Source organism: Glossina fuscipes, unplaced genomic scaffold (genome assembly GCF_014805625.2).
Source record: "Glossina fuscipes isolate IAEA_lab_2018 unplaced genomic scaffold, Yale_Gfus_2 2, whole genome shotgun sequence".
Classification (NCBI taxonomy): domain Eukaryota; kingdom Metazoa; phylum Arthropoda; class Insecta; order Diptera; family Glossinidae; genus Glossina; species Glossina fuscipes.
The window spans coordinates 28,046,580-28,072,649 of NW_023998416.1; the positions used below are offsets into that span (position 1 = coordinate 28,046,580).

The following is a 26,070-nucleotide window of genomic DNA, read 5'->3' on the forward strand; positions in this document are numbered from 1 at the left end:
AATGTTAGTTTAAGCAGATGTAAATGAAACGATTAGCAAAAGTGTTTTCACAGTTGTCCAAATAGCACTCGTAAATAAATTAAAATAAAATTATAAAATTTCTAAGATGAGAGTTTTGATGAGTAAGATGCATATGATGAAAATCGGTTTCGATTAACTTTTCACATAAACTTTTTTATTTTCAATTATTTTTTTAAACGTAACGTTTTTGTGTTATCCACTGAGAAAATAGCGCGCACTGAATGTACACGTCCGACCTCAACTACAACGGACATGTACTCTTTGTGTAAGATTATAAATTGTTTCGCGTCTCACCGGTCCGCTAGCATGAGGTGATAGAAATTTAGCGCTGTTAACTAAGAGCTACAGGCAAAATCTGATAATAGCTATGATTTGTCCATAGTACCCAAAAGAAAAAAGGGATCCCAATTCTATTGCAAGTATAGACGTGTAAACTGTGATACAATTTTCATAGCAGCTTAAAGGATTAGTGTGAGTTGCTAATAAGGGACTAAATGATGCGCTCACAATTGATAAGAACCCTTACAATATTTAGTTAGGTATTTAAAGTTAGTCTACAGGCAAATATAGACCCGCTTTTTATTATACCGGTCGACTCAAAATCGGTTTCTCAATTGATCTGTCCGTCTGTCTATCTTGTTTTTTTGTGTTCAACACACATGTCGCAATTTTTGAAGTATTTTGATGAAACCTCAATGTAGTTTTAAACATTTTGTCTTGTTTGCTTTATGAAAAAAAAAAAACCATAAGACCTCAAAAAGGTAAAAAAAATAAAATTCAATCATTTCTAATTTTGTGTGGGCATGGCTGATTGTTTTCAATTTTGTACGTAAAGTAGAGTAGACTGTTTCGTGAAGTCAATGTGGAAAATTTCGAGTCGATATCTTCATTTTTGCGACCAGGAGAGTGCCAATAACATATGCCAAACAGACGCACAGACGGACAGACTTAGCTTAATCAATTTAGAATATCATGTCGATCAAGAATATATGTACTTTGTAGAGTCTCTAAAACTTTCTTTTGGTTCTTACATACATTATGAAAAAAAAAAAAAAAAAAAAAACAAAGTGAGTATACCCCCATCCTTATGTAGCGGGTATGAAAATATCAAACAGCGCAGGGCAGGGCACATATGAGAGAGATTTTTTTTTGAAAGTTTTCTTTGCGTCTTACGCTACTGTAAAATATAGCGTTTATAAAAAGAAGGAATGACAAACTAGTGCTAATAAAAAAAATAAAAAAATCCAAAAAAACAGAAGAAAAACAATAACAACCCAGCACGTGGTGGTGAACTTATGCCCATGTGACTTGAATAAATAATTGGCAAATTTGCTTCGTGCTCTAGCTTAAGGATTAATGTCACTATCATGGCTTTATATATTATTTTCAAAACAAATCCAAAAAAAAAAAAAAAAAAATCAGGAATATATTACACTTAAGTGCATAGTTAAAGCAAAAAACAAAACACCACTTTTCCGATTTTAATTAATTACTATTTAGGTGACGGATTAAGCAGTAAATTTTAATAAAAACAATTTCTTTTTCTTGTATTTTTAATTGCAATCCGGATATTGATACTATTTGTATGCAGAGTTTATGTCATAGAGAATCGACGCAGTGACGGAAGTCGATGATAATTCGATTTTCAATTCAATTTATTTCGTGGTTGATAACAAGTGAAGAACTTACTGCGTTCAGGTAATGTTTGATGTAAGAAAAAGTAAAAATAAAGACAGATTTAGCTACTGTCCTATGGTAAACCTTTGAGCTAAGTTACTAGCCATTAGAAAATATTATAATTTGTCAATTTTCTTCTTTTTTTTTGAGAGGAATTTTTACTCCAAATTTTTTACATTCGATTAGTGAGACTTCTGTTTACGAAACAACCGGCGTATAAGAGCAACTTCTAAATAAATTGCTTTGCAATCAATGCCAGAGGTCATAATCTTCCATCTCGTGTATTCCAAATCGGCAGCAGTCATCCGAACTACTAAAGCTTTCCGCTAAATTATCGCTAATTATAGCTTCCAAGAAACTGAACGTGTTAGCGAAAGTGCTGTAAAGAAATCTAAGTCCACACGAGCAGCTGAGTAGGTAGAAATCGCAACCACCAACTTAGTGTTCATAGGTTCGAATCCCAAGAGCGGTAGATTTTATCTATCCTCGCAGCTATATTGAATGCTTAATCGGTAATATACACCTAATCCTATCCCTTGCCCTTTTCTTACTACTTTCCGCCTGTCACGCGAATAGGAAGTGACCTCTCCTGGGTGATTGCTCAGGGTAAAAAGGGAAAAGTTTCTACTGTTCTAAAAATTGGTTGGCAACTTCCACCCATTCCTCAGTGTTGCCATTCTACAAGATTGTTAGAGCGATAACGAAGATACGAAATTTGTGTGACTGATTTTTCTGATCTGTTTTCTAATTTTACTAAAAATAACAATAAGCAGAGATTCTAGAAACATTCATGCTTACGGACTGCTTGACTTATCTTTCCTTAAAAAATGCATTTTTTAAGAAAAATTCTAACAATTTTTAGAGACAAAACACATTTTTCGATTACTCATCAAAGTTCTTAGAGCGTCCTTCAAATCTGAAAAGTTGTGCATAAGCTAAAGTAAATGCCAAAGCTTAGCTTTTAGTCATGCAAGCATTTTTAGTAAATATTTTTGATTTGAGTTCCTTTTGTTGAATAACTTTCGAAGGCATCAAACGCCTTATTTTGGCGTTTCTAAACTACGGCACTCATTATAATAATTAAAGGACTATGTTTAAGTGCAGGTATAGCGACGAACACCCATACGTCCGACCAAACCGATTGCAGATACAAAACGACGGACTAGATGCGCGTGAGCTATTTGAACTATGAAATCCGAGTAAATCGATTGACAAGATGTTTACTTTATACCCTAAGCTTAAGTTTGGAATACAAATCCGGTCCTCTTTTTAAGGAAATTTGAAATTTTTGAAAGTAGAATGTTCAGAATGATTATCCAAATCGTGTCTACGAATTCATAGAATATGACAAAATCGTGAATATTGTAACAGTATGTAAATATGAAAACACATTTAAACGTAAAGTGTAGCGACATGTCTTGTTAATGATGTATTGAGAATTAATAGATTTCTTTGTAGTAGAGACCTTAATGCAAAGGATCGATGGAATGGTTTCTCGTCTTTATTGCTTTCTTGCACGCAAGGTTTTGCTAAGTGGCTGCGCAATCAGGCGACTGAAAGGACGAAGTATCACTGAGATATTAGGAATCAGTTATCGATCGCTAGTATAAGTAGCGAATGGTTAACTCCTTTTATCAGCAAGTTATTAGTAAGTCTTGCAGAGGATTTAGTTTGTAATTAATATTAATATTAGGTCTATCGGAAAGTTCTCGCCGTTTCAGTTACAACAAGTTTCAACAATTATGCTCATATTCATTTGATGCTCTTTTTTTTTATCACTAAAGAGGAACCAAAACTAAAACGATTCAAGTTAGTATTAAGTGCGATCATAAATGAGTTAGTTCCAATCAGGACGAAATGCTGCAGAGGTGTGTATAGATTTAACGAAAGGGTTAGGTGAAGGTAGAGTGTCTGCTAATACCCGCAGACATGCAGAAGATGACTCGAAATATTTCAAACAAATGATTTCCAATTTTCTTATAAGTCACACATTCGGCGATTATCTTTGATCGACGAGGATACTATCAAGATCATGTTGAAGGAAAATCCCTTTTTTTTACGTCGGAACAACGGACAAGGTCGGTAATTGCGAAAAAGCTTGATTCAGCTTAGCAAACCATTTCAGACTATATTCGGTAAGTAGGATTTTGTGTTGTTCTAAAAACGGACAGAACCTCCCTGTCGACCCGTGAATAAGAGAGAGAGAGAGAGAGAGAGAGAAGATTATTGTGAGAGAAGATATTCTAGTATTCTAGCATTTAAAAAACACAACTTGGTGTGTGTTCACGATGCGTTAAAATAATGAAAGGAAATGTGATACAGCCGAAGGTGATTCAAGCACGTCATAAATACCTTAGGGCACACTAAGTGAGCGTGTCATTATAGGCAAAGAATAAATGAAGACAACATAAAATGCAGCAGAAAACTAAACTAAGCGATAATTATAGTTGGAATACCTTTTATTTGTTTAGTGAAATATTTATGCCCACCACCGTATGATTGGTATAAAATGTTTGCCATTTTTTCCCTTTTCTCTTAAAATCGAAATCAATTAGACTTTCGATTTCAAAACTTTTACCGTATCCATAATCGGAAGTTTGAGAATTTACGATTAGTCGTATTCTACTCACATCCGATTATCTTATGCGCAATTCTCTCTTCGCTTTAAAAAAAATTATTTTATTATATCACAAGGGCCTGGAATAGTATCTAGTATCAAGTCAAACGCGGACACAATAATCATTACGCTTTATACATATATGTATGTGCTTTATAATGCGGTTTTTTTTTGTTTTGTTTTTGTAACTTTAAGCTTTTGTTTCCATTCCCACCTGTGGCGGATTTTTTTTTTTATTATTTATTGCGGTGGTTTCTATTATTATTATTATTATTATTATTATTATTATTTAAAAACATTAAATCTGTGTAATTTTTTTAAGGTAAGATTCTGTTATAGATTTCCACATAACCAAGACGAGTATCTATATATTTTAGAATATTTTCCGTATATCGATTGGATTGAATTAGATACATTCACGTTTCTAACGTCTACTAAACGAAAAATATAACTACAAATTGTTGATGACTCTCTCACTGGAAACCGTGGAATTGTCTTTAAGCTAAAAATGTTTTGTTATGTGTGTTATTTTTTTTTTTTTTTTTTTTTTTTTTAAATATTTTTTGCTTTTTCTTTTGTATTGTTTTGCGTTTGGTCAGTGACACTCATATGTTGCTTTTGCAGGTCTGATGGTTGAACAATTTAGGGCTTGAGAGGAAAACACACAGTTCGGTTTGCTTGGCTGGTTTAGTCAAACACTCTAGCAAGAGCAGACGCTCTTTTTAAAATTACAATGTGTACATATCATTATATTGTATAATGTTTGCTGTAAAGTGAACCGGTTTGGTATAAAAGCGTATCTCGCTGATGTTTACAAGAAAGCAGATATGCCACTAATGTATATCATTTTTACGTGTACACAGGCATACATAAATATATATATATATATATATGTATATGTACATATGAATATCTTACATATGAATAATATAAGAGAGCCTAATTTAAAAGCGAAAAAAAAAAAAAAATGTTTTAAAGACTCCTTCCACTAAGGTACTCATCCGAGATGTGGGTGATAAAGTGGTAAAGGAAGTGGAGATTGTGTTCGCCCTGCAGTAGTAAAAGATACCTTTTCAATGGGCAACCGAGTTGAATTGTGTTATTGAAGTGATGCATTTAAATGCAGATGGTTTCAAGCCTTAACATCTAATGTCAAGGACCATCATCATATCGATTTGCCATTTCTATAAGTATTGTGGACGCCTCACATTCGTTACAACAGTCCTTCGATTCATGTTCCTTTATCCTACAAATGCAGCTTATTCCTTGATCTTCTTCCTTTCTAATGCATATAAAAGTTCCTTACAAGAAGGATAACAAATTTAGCATACGCCCGGACGAAAAGTGTCAAAATCTGCCAAATTATGATGTTTTCCGTCCGTCCAACACAATGATTCACTTTGAAAATGCTTGACCGAGCTGGAGTGCCCTCCACTTCGTGCAGTTAAGTGAAGCAAAAGACAAAAAAAAAAAAAAAAAAAAGCGTCAAATGGACCACATATATATATTATATGTTTCTTTAGCAGGTTACTTCAAAAACTTAACTTGTCTCATATACATGAATACATACATATGTGTATATATCTGCACTGATTTTTTTTTGTTTTTATTATAATAACGGTTGTATTATAATAACCATTGGTTTAAACATTGAATGCTTTTGAATGATGATAAGTAATATGTAGGCGATGTATGTACTGGATGTAAACACAATTCAAACCAAAAAAAAAAAAAAGAAAAAAACAAAAACAGAAAAAGAACAACTAACTGATCTTTTTAAAATCAACTAATTTAAATTATCAATGTAATTAAAACGTTTTTTTTTTGTTACCAGTATTCCGAAAATTATACAAAATATTATCATCACGAGAATATATACATTAAGCGGTATTTACTCAACTGATTTAAGCTTGTTTTAAAACGTAGATTTACTCCCGAAAGAGAGAAATACTTAAGAGTTGCCATTGCATGATCGAAGAAAGAGCGCAAACTTTTGTCGCTAAACGATATTTTGAAGTTTTAATTTCAACTTTATTTATAAGTGCTTTCAAGTTTTCTATTTCTTTCCGTTAATATTCCGAAATCTATATATAAAGTTTTGGTAACTCTGTCCTAAGCTAACATAACTTCTTTTATGCGCTTCACAAGGGGCTTATGGAGTTGGTTACATGTTTGCAACATATAGAAACATGTCTTAAAAGACGACATAAAGCATAAATACTTTTCACTAAATGCATTCACGAAATCAGAATTCAGAATCTTAGACCTTTCCCGAGAAAAATCGTTATTTCTTATTGTCTCATTATATTAAATATTTGACTCAAAGTTGAATATGTCGTTGTTTTTTTTTTTTTTTTTTGTAATACCGGTGCAGGGTAACTTAAGTTTGATCGCACGTCTTCCTCGCAAAATTACCTTGATGGTTACTAGACCTACCAATGCGACTTTTTGCGTCCTCTTCATGAAATGTCATAGACTAATTGATGTGTCTCGGTCCAAAGATGAACTCTGTTGAAAATAGCCAGGCTTGGACTATTTTTGCCATCATTCGCACGTAACGCCACGTTTTGAAAAACTCGTTACATTGGAAAAATTTGCTATTTTTAATATTGAATCCGTGAAAAATGGCATTTCGGGGTATTAAATAAATTTTTAATTTTAAGCGATCGGTCTTGGCGATTATAAACTTTTATTTCGAAAATGCCTGTTCCGTCTCTGCCTACCAAGAGTTTTCATTTCATTATTTTGATGATTATATTTTCCACAATTTAGTGAGGCTATTGGCTATGATTTTTGTTAAAAAGTATTCGGACCAGAATTTTTTGTTTTTTGCTAGAAGAGAATTATAGATTGAAAGTGTGATTTTTTCGGTGGTCAGAAAGTCTTTCATTATCTTTTTCTTAGTGATCAGTTATTAGGCATGCGTAAATTTTTGAGTGCTGTAGGAAAGCACAGTGCAATCAATAAGAGATACTGTATAGTGCTAATTTGTGAGTCAAGAAGCAGAACTGCACAGGCGAAACCAGGCAGTATATAGTCCTGTAGGCGGAGCACCGTCCTAAAGAATTAGCAAAATACAGTCAAGAATCAGTATTGTGCAGTACTTAAAAGTAAGCACTTCATAGTCTTTAGAGGCGGTACTGCATAGGCCTCGAGGAGCACTATGTAGTGTTTTAGAAGGACGCCTGCAAAGTTCTTAACATAGGGCATTGCACAATGTACTGCACAGTCTTCAAGAGAGAACACCGTACACTTCTCAACATAAAGCACCGTAGTGTCCCCTACAACAAGCACTGCACAACACTCAACCAAGAACACTATACAATACTCAAAAAAGGATAATGTTCACATCTTCAAAGGAACTTTTTAATAAAAAAGTCCCATTTACAAAAGTACTGAAACGATTCAATGGTGTTTTAGTGAATACTAGCCACCTATTAATTAAGGTAAATATATAGAAAAATTATTTTAAGATTTTTATTTCGCTACAAGATTTAAGTAAAATTTTTTCTTGGTCTTTGCTGCTACCTCGGAGACCCTGTCACTCTTTCTTCCGAAATATATGACGTAAAAGTTCGTAGGGTTCAATAATGAAAAGTTTCTCGCTTGAATGAAAAGGCTACAGCAAGGCAAGACTTTCTAGGCTTACTTTAATAACGATATTCAAGAAATTTCCATTTGCCTTAGTGAACACAACTTTTTGGATCCATTTCATCAAAAAAAAAATAAAAAAAAGAAGCAGAATGAACAATATAAAGCATTTCGGTTCGTTTCTTTTTCGAACTTTATCGGAGTAAAGTTATGACGAATTGCTACTAAAGTTTAAGTAAAAAGCTCGTCAAAGTTCAAATGAAAGATGTAGCGGATCTTATTCGTATAATATTTGTGATTATTTAAGTCAAGCATTCATTTTCTGAAGTTTTCCAAAATCGTGTAATGCATAGAAAAAGAGAATCGATGCAAGATTGTATACATGGTTGTGGTGAAATTTCGTATATAAAAGTTAAGTTGTGTTAGGTTATTTAGGATATAGCCTTACGCCAATCTTTATCGTTATGCAAATTTACCATGTGTCGCTTGCTCTGTGTTCTTACAACATTCTGATGTCATTGATTTCTTTTCTACTTGTAATGTTTCGGATTTTGAAATCGATACCGTATTTGCACTTTCGGCAATATGTTGCATTTGCTTTGTAATTGCATTCACATTTTGCCCTTGCTGCCATCGTACGGCAGGCGGTGTAATTATTTGATTTGCTTTTAATTTTATCTCATCACAATCAAGTTTTTCAGATTTTCCTTTCTTTTCGCTTAATTGTGCGCTTTTCAAGTCAATATCGCGATCTTGTTGTTGCGATGTTGATGAGTAATTTGAACTTGGCAGCACGTTTTCATAGGTGGTTTCTGTCTTATCTGAAAGGAGCTGTTTTCGCGGTACATTGACTGCTGCTTCGTGTTCAGACTGATTGTTTTGTTGTTGTTGTTGTTGTTGTTGCTGGTTTTCAAAAAATTTATCATTGTTGCGTGACGACGAGTTGGATTTACTAAAAAATTTTGATTTTTTTGTTTTTTTCAACGATGATTGAGTTGTTCCTGTTTTGAGTCATTAATTAAGCGAATGCTGAATCAATTATAATTGAATTTATTCATGTTTTTTTTTTTTTTATTCTAAAATTGTATAAAAAATTTAACTTTATTAAAACGCATGCAAATAAAGAGTATACGAAAAGAAAAGTAATAATAGGAAAAACTTCAAGACTTATTTTTCAAATTCTAAACAATGAAAAAAACTAGAAAGTAGTAACAAATAAAATTCTAAAAGCAATTGTTCCTTGCTTTTGTTCCTTCTAAAGAGCATATGTTTACTAGAGTATTAAATACAAATAACAACAACAAATTTTGTATAAGATGAAGAATAGCGAACAAATAGAAGATATATTGAAACATTTTCTCAATTATAGTTTTTTCGAAAAAATAAAAAATCACTAATCGATTTCGCTTTGTTGCACCTCAAGGCAGCAAATGTTTACCCTCAGTAAATTTTACACTAAACTATTTTTATATCGATTAGATGTATCAGTGGTAGTGGTGCCTTAGTGTAATCAAAACCTTTCCCTTGGCGACTTCTCCAATACGAAACGAAGGCGACTCACTCTGTTAGCAAGGAATATTACTTGACTACAGTGTGTCATTTGCAATTCGAACTTTTCGCCAGAGTTCTGGCCAGATTATTTTTCCCTGACGATATTGTACGGGGTATAATGTTTGGGATTCCCGAGAATTTTTTAGCAAAAGCTTAATTCGTATCGTTTCACAACCGCTAGCCATGCTAGCTTGATTCACTTTTGTCAGTCAATTTGGAACATAAATGCGTTTATGAAAACAAGCTTGAAATTCGACATAGAGGTTAGGTGCGGTACCGCCAACCTGTAAAGAAACTCCGCGTTTCGAATGGGAAAGCCTTACTATCTATTACTTATTTTCATTCAAAGGGTATGTTCCAAAGAAAAATATGTCACTGCACCTTCCTCAAGACGACCTCTGAAAAGATATGAGGCTGCGAGCGATTTAAAAGCATTCTGCGTTTCTATCAAGAAATTAAAGGTTTGAGATGAAGATTTTGGCCTTGATCGAGAATTCGGCTGTTGAGATGTATATGTTTTTTTTTGCTCGAAATAAGTGCAGTATAAAATGACCCTCTTTGTCTTTGACAGGTGCAGCAAAACAAACACTTTTGAACAAGAACTTTTGAATACTTTGGAAATAGAACGAGGGGAAGAGAACGAGGAGAAATATTTCAACATGGAAGGACAGACTAATAGAAAACAATATATAAAAAATCGATGACAATAAGAAAAGATGTCAACAAGACATTGCAAAACTTTAAAATCGTTTTTCCCCACTCGCGAATTTTCAAAATGGTCTCGGCGAAGAAGTCTTATAAATTTAATTTTTATCCCCCGAATTTTTATACAGCATCTTATCTGCCAGCAGGGCTTGTCAAAAACTCTACTTTTATTTTGTATAAAAGATGGATCAGTTTAATCTTGCTTGTCCGTCTGTCTGTCTTGCTTTCTTGTGTGCATCCTACTGCCCGCAATTTTTGGAGACATTTCGGTGAAATTTGGTATACCGCATGTTTTGGTCCAAGGACGAACGCTATCGAAAACGGTCGCATTTCCAAAATGAGGTCTAATTTTGAAAAGCTATTGCATGAATAACTGCATTATGTGAAATGGTGTAGGGTATTTAATGTTCGGCTATGTTTCATTACAGTGTTTTTACTAGTGTTTTGTATATTTTTTTTTTTTTGGATTTATTCCGATGAGTGATATGACACATCCGCAAATTTTTCCCTTGAACGAATATCTTCGTTGCATCAAAAGCCATTTACACGACGAATCTATTGTAACCTGTTTTTTGTATATACACTTTTTTAAAGGGAATTCGTGATCAGTCATAGTATTTAATGCATACTTGTTTCGAACCATTACTTCAAATTAAATTTTATGGCTTTTTTTATGGCTTACACGAAGATAATCTTTACAAAATCAATGTGGATGAGTGTAAAAGCTAAAAATCACTTCGCGCGTCACACTTGTTACCCCTCTTTAAGTAAGAAATTAGTTTGGTTGGCTAACAAATTGTTATGCAGAGCACTAACTTTGAGTACGATTTTTACGAAAACTTAAGTTGGGACTAAGATTTTATTGGTTAGGAAAGTTTTGCGTCTTTCTCTGCCATTAAGTTATGAGTTGGATACAGCTCAGCTAGCATACAATCCTAGCCTAGAAAACAGCTACGGTGTATTTTTCGGCTATGATTCCTTTCCTTTTGCTTCTGTGATAATGTTTTTGTTAATTAAAATTAATCACAGCAATTTCGACAGAGAGAGATTAGGTTGTATTCCCTATATCTATCCATTTGAAACATTTAAAAACGCATGTCAAAAACTTCATAAATTATGTAAGTCCTTCCTTAATCAGCAAAAGATTTTGCGTCGATTTGCCCACGTTTTGAGTTAGTTCAGCGTTATATCACTGCCTACGACGAGCATGAGCAATCGATTCGAAATCTTATGCTGATGAGGAAGTGCCTTTAGAATGAGTGGTGAGCATCGAAAATACGCCTTAAGGCAAATATAACTTTCTTACTTACATTGCGTATAACAACAATCACAACAGCAACAACAAAAAATAATGAAGTGAACATTAAAAGCAAAGCAAACATTGCAACAAAAGTAAAAGCAAGGGAAATTGTATATTTGCATAAGAAGTTAACCAAAAAGTATGAAATACAAAATTGCTACAATGTGTGCTACAGTTGTTCGTAGAAAGATTGATAAACGTACTGTTATCTTAGGGAACAAGAACTTGTAAAACAACAAGAAAAAAAAAAAGGAAAGGAATTCTTTTCATCAAATACGATTATTGGACTTACCGAAGCTTTCTTGACTACTTTCGTCTATGCAATCCCCATAAAGGCTGCCCGGGCTGTATTCATTAGGAATTCCCATTATAGAAGTCGTCGGTGTTATTGACTCCTTTGGAAACTTTTTTTGACTTAAAAGTCCTAAGACTTTCACACGACTACCACGTCGACTTTTGATGGAAGCACGTTTCACCAAGCCCTCGCTATTGCCAGCTCTATCGCTATCCGTATACTTCATAGCTGGAGGTGCATGTGCGTTACCCATTATGCTTCTTACCGGTACTGACAAGCGTTTACTGCGCCACTGATAAATTATTTGAAATTGATACAAAGAGAAAGAAACATAATTAAGCGATAGAGATAGAGAGAGAGAGATAGAGATAGATAGATAGATAGATAGATAGATAAAGATAGAGAGAATGAGAGAGGGCTGCATGAGAAAAACATGATAACGATGATGCTGAGGATAATCACGAAATAAATAGAAAGTAAAAATCAATTTAAAGTTTTTAATTAAATTAAATCACTGATGCAGTGAAAATATGAATGATGTTGCTTTAATGGACTTTACGTTATCATATTTCAAAGAAAATAGTAAATTTTTTTTTTTTTTATTAATTTTGTATGCGTCGTAGATACATGTGTGAAAAATTCAATTTTAGTGTAATATATGTAAAGTAATAAACAAAAGATATTTTCAAAAGTTAGAAAAAATTTAATTAAAAAAGAGTAAAAAGCGTTAGTTCAGAAGTTATTGAAGGTGAAGCCTTCGAAGCGTCAAGCGGCGACACAACCGCTTTGATGGCTTCATTCGTTATTTATTAATAATCTGCCTTAGCGACAATATTTTTGCTGCATAAAGCTTGTTGATTGCCATTGTTTTAAAAACTGAACTTCACACTGAGAGCGAAATTTTTTTGTTAGATGCTTTAGTGTTGTTACAGAAACGCTCAAAAAAAGGATAGCAGCTCCTTTAAAATAAAATTGCACATCACTTATTAAGTTCGCACAACGACGTATTCATAATAGTAGTTCAGGCCATAGTTCTAAACTGCAAAAGAGTGGAAAAAATCTGAATTACGCGAAAACAGGTGTAACTAACCTGAAAAACATATGCATTCATATGCATTGCGAAAGGCACCGACTAGCACCGCACTTGTAAGGTGTATGACATTCCAAACCATATAAAACTGTCTAGAAAGTGGCCATTGGTAGGTTGAGTAAAAATGCCGACGCAGACCTTAATCTATTTAGGAAGGCATTCTAAATGAACTGATATGCTAAAACAGGGGAATACACCTTAAGTTGTTCCGACTACTGATTACATCCACAAAATGTTGAATACACAATATATAACCCAAGAGAGTTATATAATCCTTCCTCACTTATTGCTATGCCGATTAATCTCAAATTGAACTGCAAAGTAATTTGTGAAACGTGAGTAACTTTTGGGATCATCTGGCTGACATAGGGATATTTTTGCATCAGATTTTAGATTAATATCTTTTACGGGCCATAAGGTAACAGTTTTGTTTTTTATTGAGGGTGACTTTCAAGTTTCAGGTCCGGTTCGTTCATTCTGGTTCACACAGGTACTTCGTGTTTACCACGTGTACTTGCATTTGTGAGATCACGAGCATTTTCCAAGAATATGTCAACCGATTTTCACAATTCTATTGCAGGCGCAAGCCTTACGGATTCCATACACTTCCTATACCCTACATCACTAATGGTACCAGAGCATATTAGCTCTGTGCGAATGTCTGCAACAACCACAAGGATTTGGGATAGATCCATTTTTTATTACCCAGATCGATTTAGAAAATAATTGCCTAAGCTGGTTTGTTCGTCTGGTTTCTCGTATTCAACCTACAATTTCGCACTTTTGGAAGGCATTTCGATGAACTTGAATACGAGTAATTGTGTTCAACAAAATTGTGTAGGATACTCAAGGGAGGGTCGCGTTACACTATAGTGTTTCCACTTGACGGAATTTGATATGTGGACATGCTTTGACCCAAGAACGAATGCTATTGAAAATGGTTCAGATATTATCACTTTTTCAACCGCTTTCCATATAACGTTTTGCTCAAATAAGATAACTGCAGAGTAGTGCAAAGTATCTAATGATACACTGTAGCCCGCGGTAGTGTTTTTAATTGTGTGCTATTACTGGTATAGTTGTGAGGAGATCACTTTCAACTAGGAATATATGTGCAAAGTTTCGAATTCCGCCCAAAGTTTGACATCATGCGAATAAAACACAATAAGCAGTCAGATGAACAAGACTGAATTGACCCAGTTTCCTATCCCGAGCAAGAATGTATATACTACATGTACGTATTTCTGGATACGACAAATGAAATGATGAATATAGTATGTCCCGAACTTCTATGATTATCTAATTCAATCAACGTTGCATGCTGGCACAACCAGACAATGCGCGTAGTAAGGGCGAACTAACTTGTAAACAAACTAAACAAGTACAAAAATTATATTCGGCTGTGGCCGCATCTTTTATACTCACTAACATCTTTGTGAAAAGCTACACGAAATAAAGAGAATTTTCGCTGCTCCATAATAGGGGATAGGCGTGGTTGGTTTTTTTCATTTTTGTGCAGCTACTGCAGGCTCACCTAAGGATTGTAAATGTTTTACTGCCACATTTGTTATTCATCAGTTTAAACTGCAGAGCAGATTTCGCCATTTTTCAATACCTGTCTGTAAAAATTTAGCATAAAAGTGCACAGAGACAGACTGAGTAAAGGACACGCATGCTTAGATGGAGGTTTCTGCTGTTGTTCACGTTTTATGAAAAAGATAAACTTTAATATTTTACAATATTCGGTGGATGGGGTTTTTTTTATCCATTTTTCTGCAGAATTATATAGGCGTGCGATCTCAACCTATGTGGTAGTTATCAAACTTTATCAGCCGACAGTATAGTCCTCTTTCTAAAAAAGACCATGGATAATCTATGTTAAATGCCCAATATGTTGGGGAGATTTGTTTCTTCGAAGAGAATGCTGTGCCAGCACAGTTAAATGAATTTCAGTGCGCTACGGAAAATCTGAGTGAAATGATGACAGTTTTGAAGATAGGGTAAGTGAAACCATTGAACGATTGATTTCATGCCCAAAATAGCTCAGCCCCCTCGTCCACATCTTTCGCCTAAACGGCTATTTCCAACGAAGAAATTCGATTTGGCAAAACTATGTGCAAATTAGAAAATGGTGTCTTATAACCATACAATGTCTTATCGCTATGTTTGAAAGTAAACTTCGGAGCGAAACAAGCCAGATATTCCACTTTGAACGTAACAGCTATGGAAAGCAGATGTTATCACGTTAGCTTTTTGAACATAACACAAAAGGCATATCATTTATAGTTTATCTCTAAATGTAAATTCAATGGAAGAGAAGAAAATGGGGGAATACTATTGGAATGTATTGGATTAAATGCATGGAAAAAGTGAAAAGAAAAAAGTCAAAAAATTATAGTCGGCCAAAGCCGACTATCCAATGCCTTACATAAATTCGCCTTGTACCATTCTTTACTTTTCACGAGGATCCTTATATTGTATGGAATATAGAAGTAAGATAATCGGAATCACGACTTGTTATTGATATACTTTATGTCAAATTATTTTTATAAGACAATTTTTGTAGTGAAATTGTGAATATTGGGCGCTTTTATCATATAAAGTTTTACTTTTTGTAGGAACCGTTCTAAAGGAGAAATTTGACGAAATCGTCCTATTTTCCCCATATTTTTACGTACAACTTAGAAAGTCAAAGTGCTATTAGTTAGCGAGAAATTATGAAAATGGCAATGTTTCGTTGTTTTAAATACCGCATCATATATGCAGTGATCGCAAAGTTCATCCGCCACATGTCAATGCATCAAATTTCATTAAAATATCCCACAAATTGTGACATGCAGCTTGAACACAAAAATATGTGGACAAGCGCCAGACAGTGTGACAGACAGGTAGACATGTTTAAGTCCCTTTAGAAAATGATTCTAAATTCTTTCGTATAATAAAAGCTGAGTCTATCTTAACTCTTTCTGGATGTTACTTATATATGCAAAACTTTAATTTATCCTATACCACCAGATGGGATAGAGTTTAAAATGTGGTTATTAGGAAAAAGTATTTATCATCACGACTATGCACTGATTCACAGAGGTGCTGTTGCACTTCTCTAACTGAACAAGCTAAGCTTACGCATATATCTGTTCATAAACCATTGTGACTGGTGAATCTTATTAAGCAAATGTGCTGACAAATATTGTAATGGGTGTACTTGAGCTTAACATATGTTGTTCATCTATAAATTTCTTATAATGACAAACACTCCAAAAATATATGGTTTGAAGAAATAAATGATTGCGCTTAAGATAATATGAATCGTGTCTTTTACGAAGACAATCTACGCTAATCGCTATTTCGATGAACTGCTGCCGAATCTGCACCAAATCCACTGATCACTTCTAAACATCATCATAAACTTAACCTAACTGTGTGCATCAAGTAGGATGTTTCTAAATTTTATTATTACAGTGCCTGCGAAATACGAGATAATCAAAGCAATTGCTATAAGACAATCAATGTTAAATTGATTCAGAATTCTATATATAATCTGATTAAGAATACATTTATATATATAATTTCGAAAAATTTCTTAATGCATTTTTCCAAATGATACAAACGGAATAACAAAGCTGGTGTGCTTTTAGTTTTCGCGAATATGTTTGACAATGACTTTTTGTTGTTGTTGATGGTATTCAATAATTAGATAGGCAAGTAGTGCTGCTAAATGGATTTTGTAATATGCATACATTGTTTTAAGTGTTATTTGTATACTTCAAGTTCGCTGTCAAGTTGAAATCAAAATAAAATTATGGCACCTCTCGTGACTCACCCATTACAAGTGACAACAAGTTAACATATGGTCGATAATGAATTATCGTTATCAATTCAGTTAAGGTTATCTCGCACTTTAAGCATTTTCGTTTTTGAAGGCTCTTCACATGCACATAATTAATAAATTTTTTATTGTGCAGGCGATTGCAGCTAATAAAATACTTGGATACGCATAATTGCATAAGTTGCATGGCTTTGCGTGTTATATTGGATTGGATTAATATCTCACTTCCGCCCTGATTATTTTATTTACGTACGCAAATTTTACGGGTGTGTCTGAGCCATAAAAATCCAACGCGTTTTGTGCTTTTCTTCAAATTTTGTGGTATTAAAAAAAAAAAACAACAATTGATAAACTCATACACTATATATAACACATATATATATATATATAGAATATATAAAGCAATAATGTTTATGTGCGAATGTGTAGTTTACACTTCCGTTTCGCGTAAATCACTTTAACAATAACGTTATTTAACATTTTTCCTGCTTTTTATTTTTTGGTTTCGAGTGCTTTTTTCACAGCAATAATTTTTCTTAAATGTCTAAAGTAAATGACAAAATCAGAGCACGATGCAATTGCAACAAAAATAACAGCAATAAAAACAAGGCACATTTAATACCATTGCGGATAAATCAGCTGTTACGTTAAAAATGCAAGTGCACCAAACCTAAGATAGTGCAAGCCCAGCCGTTTGTATACGAGGCACTGCCGAAATATCTGTTAAAAATCAATAGACACTAACGGTGTAAGAGCTCTTACTGATTCAAAGCGCATGTGCGCTAAAGTGAATTGCTTACACCGCTCTCTGTTTATGCGATTCGCTTACTCAACTGAGGACATACGAATGAGTGCCGTCTACAACTACGTTTAAATCAATTGGTATATCGTGGTCCTTATAAAAGTGAAAATTGATTTCGATTTTTAAAGATAAGCATAAGAGACCTGAAATGAGTAAGAATGAATAAGATTTAGTGTTTAAATTAATAAATGAATTATTAAATCTTGATGCAAGGGATTTTTAATGAATTCCGTTCCTCTCCTAGCAGGGGAATAAAGAAAAGTCTCCGAGATGCTTGGGTGGGTTCTTGCACTTCGATATTTCTCATGAGGTAGGGAAAGGCAAATCCAAAAAAGATCACATCTATGATTATCTCCTAAGAAGCGTATTACTTCCTCTTTCCGTACGATGACAAGGTCCATACACTAAAAGCAATATTTGAGGTTAAATTTCAAGACAATCACATAAACCTTTCAAATGAATCTTGAATTATGAGCCCATTAGAGAGAGGGAGAGAGAGATGATGTAAATTTATTCATTAAAAAACTGAAACGAAGACAGATAATTGAAATAACTCAGAGTTTATTTCTATGAGATCACTGGCTGGTTTTATATGCCGAATGGTTGGTATAAGAATTTCGTCGCTGGAATGCATCGTCTCTGAACACTCACTACAACTAGGACTAATGTAAATCCTACCGCTGTTTTTATTTATTCAAGTGCTGTGGCTTATAAGGCATTTACATTAGCGATATATTTGACATTCAGGGACAAGTTAATGCGTTACTCCTCTGCTATTATCCGAATCTCTAGAGATTGAGATGGCAAAACGAAGTTTGGCGCATGTGTAAATGTGTATATATTTTTCATGTGAAATTTAGTATAAACTGCAAATTTAGACCATCTCGGAGGAGAAGTTACAGATTTCAATACATTTCAATCAATAACTAACGCTTTCCTCTGGAAGAGAATTGTCTGGATTTAAGTCATGGCAAAAATGATCTTGGCTAACTTGGTCGTAACTAACTAATGAAAAAATTGTTTTATATGATAAGCATAACTCGTTCTAAGATTAAGATACAAATGTCATACAAGGTTAACTTTTTCCTTTTTAATTCAAAACATATTTCAGTGAATGGATTTCTCTTTGTCATTAGGAGTTTATATAATTTTTTGAAGAGCCCGTCTAATGCAAGATTATCTCATGTTCAACTTTCCGACAACAAGTACAGATGTGGCAAATTAAATAAAGTCAATCATAAATGTTTTAGAACTCAGATTTTATAAACGACTATATTAGACGACAAGTTAGCAAGTATTGAATTATCTTTCCAGAATTTTTTGCAATTGTTGTCATTTTAGAAAATTGAAGAATGGATATAAGGAACAGTACAGATCGGTTCAGAATATGTATTGTGATGTGCACGAGCAGGCTCAAGGACCTTTATAGACATAGTTAATTGACACATATGACCTTGAAGAACAATCGAAATTCATTCTGTTAATGGAACTTGATATAGAAACTTCGATATTGGGATAGATGTACTGAAACTCTTAATGGTATTCAAATCTATGATTTGACGCGTGCTTTTCACAATGAAAATAAATCAAAAATTTTAAAAGGTTTTCTGTAGGGTTGCATTTATATTGATCTAAAATTGCGTAATATACTAGATCCATTGGTCTATGTGATCGAATACCATCACTGACTGTTGAACATAAAACTGTTGGAAGTCGTTAGTGTTTTACATTAATAACTAGGCGGCTACACTTTTTTCTCTCCTTTCTTTTTCACGAATTTCTTCATTTATTCGAAGAGGTGGGCGAATTTTTTATGCTTTACCTGTATAATGGGCATACTATGTGCAGCGAAAATTGTTATTATCTCACTCAACAATCATAATAATAAACAAATGTTCGTTGAGAACATGTGTGTTTTCACACACATACATTTTTGTTTGCATACACATGCAGATAATCTATAAAAACACAGTGGTGGAGAAAGTTTTTCGCAATACATATGCACATAGTGCACACGAAACGACGAGGGATTATATCATTTTATCTTGAATTGCTTTAAAGTGGTGATGAAGAATATACTATAGGAAAATATTTTAATCAATGTAGCACTTTAAAAGTATAATTGGTAATAGTAATAAGGTTTCCCTATTAAGTATTTAAACAATGAAGATTTTATTCAGCTTTATTTCGCTTATTATATGTTAAATTTTCTTACGAAATTTCAAGGAAATGTTGCGGGTAAAAGATGACTGTTATTGAAGATAATTCGCATAAGATTATTTTCATGAAAATTCCGTGCTTTGAGAAATGATAGGAAAAAAATCTTCGATTTTTGATATTTTTTGATAAAAATTAATGAAAAACAACATTTTGGCGTACTTAAGCAATGGAAAAATTTACAGAAGTGATAGGACTTTCTTGTCACACCGAGGATATCCTTTATACATAAAAAGTACCGAGGGCGAAAGATGCCCTGAGAGTAAGGCAGCATTCAGATAGGTGTGCAGGGTAAAGCGCAAATGGGATAAATTTGACAATGAATATGCTGTAGGGTTGCTCATGTGGTATTGGTATGCTGTGTGCGGCAATGTTTAATAATATCTTGCTAAGGAATGGGCCTCAATAAACAGCGGCGCGAATTAAGTGAAAGTGTTCCTTCTTACAACAAAAAGTGAAGAAAAACAGTCCATTTTCCGGATTCTGTACACATAGAACAATTGTTCAGCTTATCAGATTATTTTTTTACATTTTTTAATATAACCAAAGGCTCAGGGTGCGTCCTCTGCATAGTACGGTGATACAGTGATGGTGACAAAGAAGAGGCATATACCCGAAGTGCGCCTCCGCCGATCGAGCTAATAAAATTATAGTCTATGGCATTAGAAATAGAACCCGAGTATGCCGACTTAACAATTGTTCTTCTGATATGCTGGCCTATGCTGCGGATAAGTACAATGATTCGACCCACCCATTTACTGTGCGCGATTGCTCCGTAATTTCATACAGAATTCCCTTAGAAGAGCCCTCATGAGAAGTACGAGATCATTTTTGTTGTTTTACGACGAAAATGGAGATGTGTATAGTTTTTCATAGCCTTACGAGGTTATAACGAGGTCTCAACTTGTTTTATATACCACATTTTGATTAACTTTACATCACATGGGGACAAACGATGAAACCGGCAGAAAAAGCTTTTGCAAATTATTTAAACAAGGTAACAAGGTTTTCGTCATTCACTTTCGCAAAAGTTTGCATTCACCCAAACTGACTGAAAATAAAGTCTATTTGGCTTTTGCTCTGTGATTTGAAAAAAAAATTCGGGATCAATAAAAACTGGTAACGTCAGTGAATCTTAAAAAAAAGTTATTCATTACTCATAACTCTCAGGCTTAAATGTAAAGAAGTTAAAGATACGAGTAAAAGATTCCTTCCTTACATAATCAGTCCCCGTGTTTGTTATTACCAGTGTTTTCTATCGCCTTTTCTTCGGTCGTTTTTTCTATTTTTCGAAATATTTATGGAATAACTCTAACTAACTTTAATTAAAAAAAAAAAAACGCTTTTGGAACATTTCCATCTAAATGTGACTGAAAAGTAGAAAACTTTCGGTTGACATTGTTACTCATTTGTCATTTTTTTGCTTGTACTTAGAAGCAAAAAAAAAAAGAGATATATAAATAAATGTCTTATTTTGTTGAACTTTATGTTGATAACGCAATATTAGGTCGTTGCTTTTTGTGTTTTTTTAGAGATTATTTTCTAAACGTATCTGTAATATAATAAATATTTGATAACTGAAACTTTTCAGTCTAACTGGGCAAGTAAGCAGGCAAGTAAGTAAAGAGATTCTATATAGATATGAGCAAGTAAACAATTATTGGCCCTACGTTAGAATATGTAAAGATGATCTGATCGAATGGTTCTTACGTTATTATGTCCTCTTTTTAAATGACGCACGAATCGCATGAGCGCAAATCGCATGAGAGCTTAAGAGTGAGTAATAGTTGCAACTGTTATGAATTCATCAATGGTAGGTATGCTAATTCCCTATACTTTCACTGCGATGTTATCCGAACTCAGTCTTTCCTTTTCCATCTTGCTATTTTTGCCGTCTAACTATACTTCTGTTAGTCAGTTAATCAATTATCTCGTCGATCCGTCCTTCCGGCCATCTGCATTTCTGATGTGAATCGGTTGCCTTCTTCCATTTTTCTACTTATTTCATTTCAGCTATAATCCCTCCTTTTGTCGGACATTTTATCAATTCATTCGTCCGTCTGTCCCCTCCACCGTTCTCCCATTTGCCCTTCCAGGAGTATTTGTTCATCTGCCGCAACTCACCGCCCAATCGCGTCCTTCGATTTTCGCGTTTGCCTGTCTCTACATAGTTCGCTCGCTCATTACTCGGTTTATCTGTCTAACCATTTCCTTGGCTGTTTATTTATCTCACTGTGTGGGAGCCTGACCGAATAATCGGACGGCTTTTCACGTACCGTTTCATCCGCCTACATGCCTGTCTCTCTATCATTCGCTTGTCGATACCAAAAGTGAATTTTAGGTATTGCTAGTAAGCATGAGATTGTAAACAATTTCTTAATTGGTCTATAAAGTGGTTATTGACATTGCATTGTATATGGAAATGAAAGACTCATTTAGGTGGCATCTAAGACTTGCCCCAAAATGAATAAATCCTTCAGAGCTGTTTCTGCGTATGCGATAAAATTCTCATATGTGTATAGCGTAGTGCAACAGGCATAGAGCGATGTGTTAATTACGACCACAAAAACACCAAACCAATATCAAAAAAAAAAAAAAAAAAAAAAAACACTTTTAGTAAATCAACACAAATAAAACAACAAAAATTTCAACACCATTACCAATTGTTGCCAGGACCGTAACCGACATCATGAACGCCAACAAACCAAATGCAATAAATTTGAAATAAATGGTGCAAAAAGAGCAGAAGGGAGGCAGAACCAGAAAAGCCAAGATACACGAGAAAGAGATGAACAAACATAATTCTATGAAGGACAACACATCAAATACCGCAAATGCAAATACATACAGAAAAAGCAGGGTTGCAGTTAACTTTCCTACATCCCAAGGAACACAACTTAACAATATGAAATTGTATGCTAAGCGATGTCAAATATTTGTGTACTGCAACTGCAAAGCACATATGTGTGCATGTACATGCACATTTATGATGAATATATGTTTCATTTAAGATCAATAAAAAAAGTCTACTGTGCAAGCAAAATTCTTTTTCATGTCTTACGCCATGGCAAGAAAGTCGATTATATATTAAACTTTTTGGACGCGTCTCAAAAAGCAAATCAAAGTTTTATTTCAACAGTTATTCTGTGATCAGAACGATAAGCTTGTGAAACGAGACCTTCCGGGGTTAACGATAAGATCATATATTCGCGACATTTTTTTCGATTTTCGAATTTTGACGAATTTTTAGTTTTATTTGAATATAGTTACGGCCCTGCATGCAAACATAAAATTATAGACATTCAAACGCATTCGTACACACGTGAATACAGTTAGACAGACCAAATAGCCAAAAATTTATGTAATCCCATCGTAACATTGTATATAATTTAAATTTGTTTGGAGACCACAGAGGTATTGTTAATGCCAAAGTCAGTACCGTTATGGTCACCGTTAACAACATATGTAACGACTAGGTTACGTACGTTGTGTAACCACGTGAAAGGAATGCATTTGTCCAGTAATTCAAATAATGCAAAATTTGTATATATATTATGTATGTGTGGCGTGGGCTGCTGCGAAGCATATGAAGCATTTGACAGCAACAAAATCCAGGACATAAACTATAAAATAAAAGAGAGATAATCACCCGAGAAATATAAATTTATATGCAATTAAATTTCTGTGCCGTTCATTCAAATATAAACGCGGTTAAAGCTTATTAAATCTGTTGTGAATGATTCGATTTCCATTGACGAACTTGAACAAGTAACCTTATCTAGTTCTGTTATGAAGCAGCATTAAATTAAATCATTGTGCTCTACATAACTTATGTGTGAGGCAGAGTACATCAAGTTTGTTTGGTGTTTGTCCGTCTATTTCTACTCGTCGCTCGAAACCTTTGTGATATTTTGATAAATTTTAGTGAAGTGACATAGTTACGTTCAAGAATGAATCCAATTGCAAATAAATTAAATCAGACCATTTTTATGTCACTCTTTATTTCATATTATTCTCAACAAATGTCGGCATTTTGGAGTAGCTTTTGAAACCCGCCCATGTAGTGACTATGTAAATATAAAACTGGAACTTTTTGCTTTTGCTTGCACGGGATGTTCCTTATACGTGTATCCACAATGATTGCAGGTAAGTGTTACATGTCGGAAATGGAAGAAGAAATAAATATCCGTGTACTTTCGACCTAAGGGTGGAAACGTCAGGCTCTTTGGGAAAGCCATTTGCTGGTAGATAACCCTAAGTTCTCGTGTGCGGGGCGTATAGACTTTCAGTTGAGGTTTTTCTATAACCCCAGGTAGTTGAGGTGTTTCTATAACTCAAATATTTGACAATAATAAGCAGTCGCGAAGTGCTAGCCAGTACGGCTTCCTCAACAAAATGGGTATTTTTTTTTAACACGATATGCACCCATCCATCCATACAAATCGATTCTCTCCGATTACCACTTGTTTGCAACGACAGTGGAGTAGTGCTTCATTGTTCACGAAAATGGCTCGATGGCTGGTTTGCTTCAACGAAGCAAAAGTTTTCTTTGGAATGGCATCCACAAATTGTCAAAAAGATTGGAAAAATGTAAAGTTAGCGATAGGCTAGCAAGTCTTCGAATAGAATATGAAATATGTACATGCCTGATAAACGTCTAAATGAACTGTTCTATGGCAACAAGGAATAATTTGCAGTATTTTCCTAAGTTTTTAAATTTGAATTCGTGGTAGGCTGTGATCTACCTTGACCTTTGATCTGGCTTGACTACAATCTTTTTGCAGAATACATCGATCATACAGAGTGTCCATGCAAGTGCTCATGCAAGATTTGAAAGTTTCACATGATATTTAAATTCTTTCTCAGGTTATAAGGCATCTGACACCGTCTTGTTGAAACCAGATCCATATTTTACGATTATGTCTCAAAAATTTGTTTATTATATTGTGGCAGCAAGCACAATTAACTGCGAAATGATCCTATGATGTCTCCAGTCCAATCAGCTATGGGTTGTGCACACAATTCGTTTTTCAACGATAAATCGTGGAATTTCTGACCCTCGAACGCCACAATTTCGTCTATTAGCCAAGCCAACAAGATGAAAGTAGACCTCATGGCTGAAAATGATTTTTTGTTGCTATTCTTGAATCCATTTGAACAATCGCTAAGTAGAGCTTCATCTTTAACAACTCAGAATTGTCAGCTGTCATGTCGTCTTTTTTTCGTTAGGCTTGTCCCTTAAATGGCGTAAATTCAAATAAAATGTTTTATGGTACATAGGTATGCTCCAAATCACATTTCAAAGAATATTTTTACACGGTTCGGCAGCATTGAAGCGGCATTTACTTAGATGTATATCTGCATTTTATTTCGGTATAAAATTAAAAATTCACTTTCAATGAACCGAGTCTATCATACGCATATATAATCGTTGTAATTGCTCCGACCGATAAACGATTAATCAAATATCTTGAACAATTATATAAGGAAAAATGTTGTTTTCTCTCCGGAGCAATGCACGTGTTATAGGTAATAACAATCACTAAGGCTATATGCTGGCGGGTTGTCTTTAGGTCGAAACAGTTAGCTGTACTTGACAAGCAGCAAACAATTTGTTGGAATAGATTTTGTTATTTTGTGAGCAATAGATCTGCATGACGAATTCCTTTTAGAAAAATTCTTCAAACATACATAACGCATTTACCTTACGCGTTACCTACGTCTTATTGATTTTAAGCTAACAACATTTGTAATCACGATTAACAATAATAAGTGCTATTCAGTTATATAAGTGCACTTAAGTGTACGCAACGCAAGGAGAGATGCTTATTGATGGTATAGATAGTAGTCGAGGCTTACCTTGATTTTTCGTCTTTTCCATTTCTTCTTCGCACTAACATTCACCTCTGCTTCTTCATCGTTATTGTCATTCTCATCATACGAACGAAATTTATTTTGCCACTTTATTGAAATTTTTATATAAATCCGATAAAGAATATTTGCAAAATAGCTAAATATTTCCAACACGATGATCATCATCAAATACGACATGGTATTTTCGCTTTTTTTTTTTTTCTTATCAAAAATTTTCCGTATTTACATAAAAAATTTACTCGACTCCTTTACCGTTTTCTACAATTTTTTTAATGTTTCTCTTTCAATTTACACGTTGTGTCAGAAAAAGACGAAAACTAAAAATATTTTCACAATAATGTGCTTTTGCCTAATATTCTTTGTTCTTTCTTTTCATTCATAATAAGGTAGATGTGCATTTTTGATTAGCTTTATTAATACTTGAGGTTTGTTAAAGTTTTTTATGATAAAAACATAATATGACATCTTTACGAATACTTAGCGCTAAGGAGCTTCAATTCA

The 26,070-nt window shown here is 34.0% G+C and overlaps 1 protein-coding gene across 12 annotated transcripts in view; it reads right to left on the minus strand.

Moving 5' to 3' along the window:
* Window positions 1–25,627, minus strand: part of LOC119633121 (protein cappuccino) — a 33,931-nt gene extending 8,304 nt beyond the window's left edge. For 2 of the 12 annotated variants that reach the window (XM_038026389.1, XM_038026387.1), the window contains exon 1: window positions 4,155–4,508. In XM_038026389.1, the coding sequence (XP_037882317.1) occupies window positions 4,155–4,218 (64 nt within the window). In that variant the 5' untranslated portion in view covers window positions 4,219–4,508. The other 10 variants (XM_038026382.1, XM_038026379.1, XM_038026385.1 and 7 more) reach the window with 10 other exon arrangements.
* Between the last annotated feature and the right edge of the window lie 443 nt (window positions 25,628–26,070).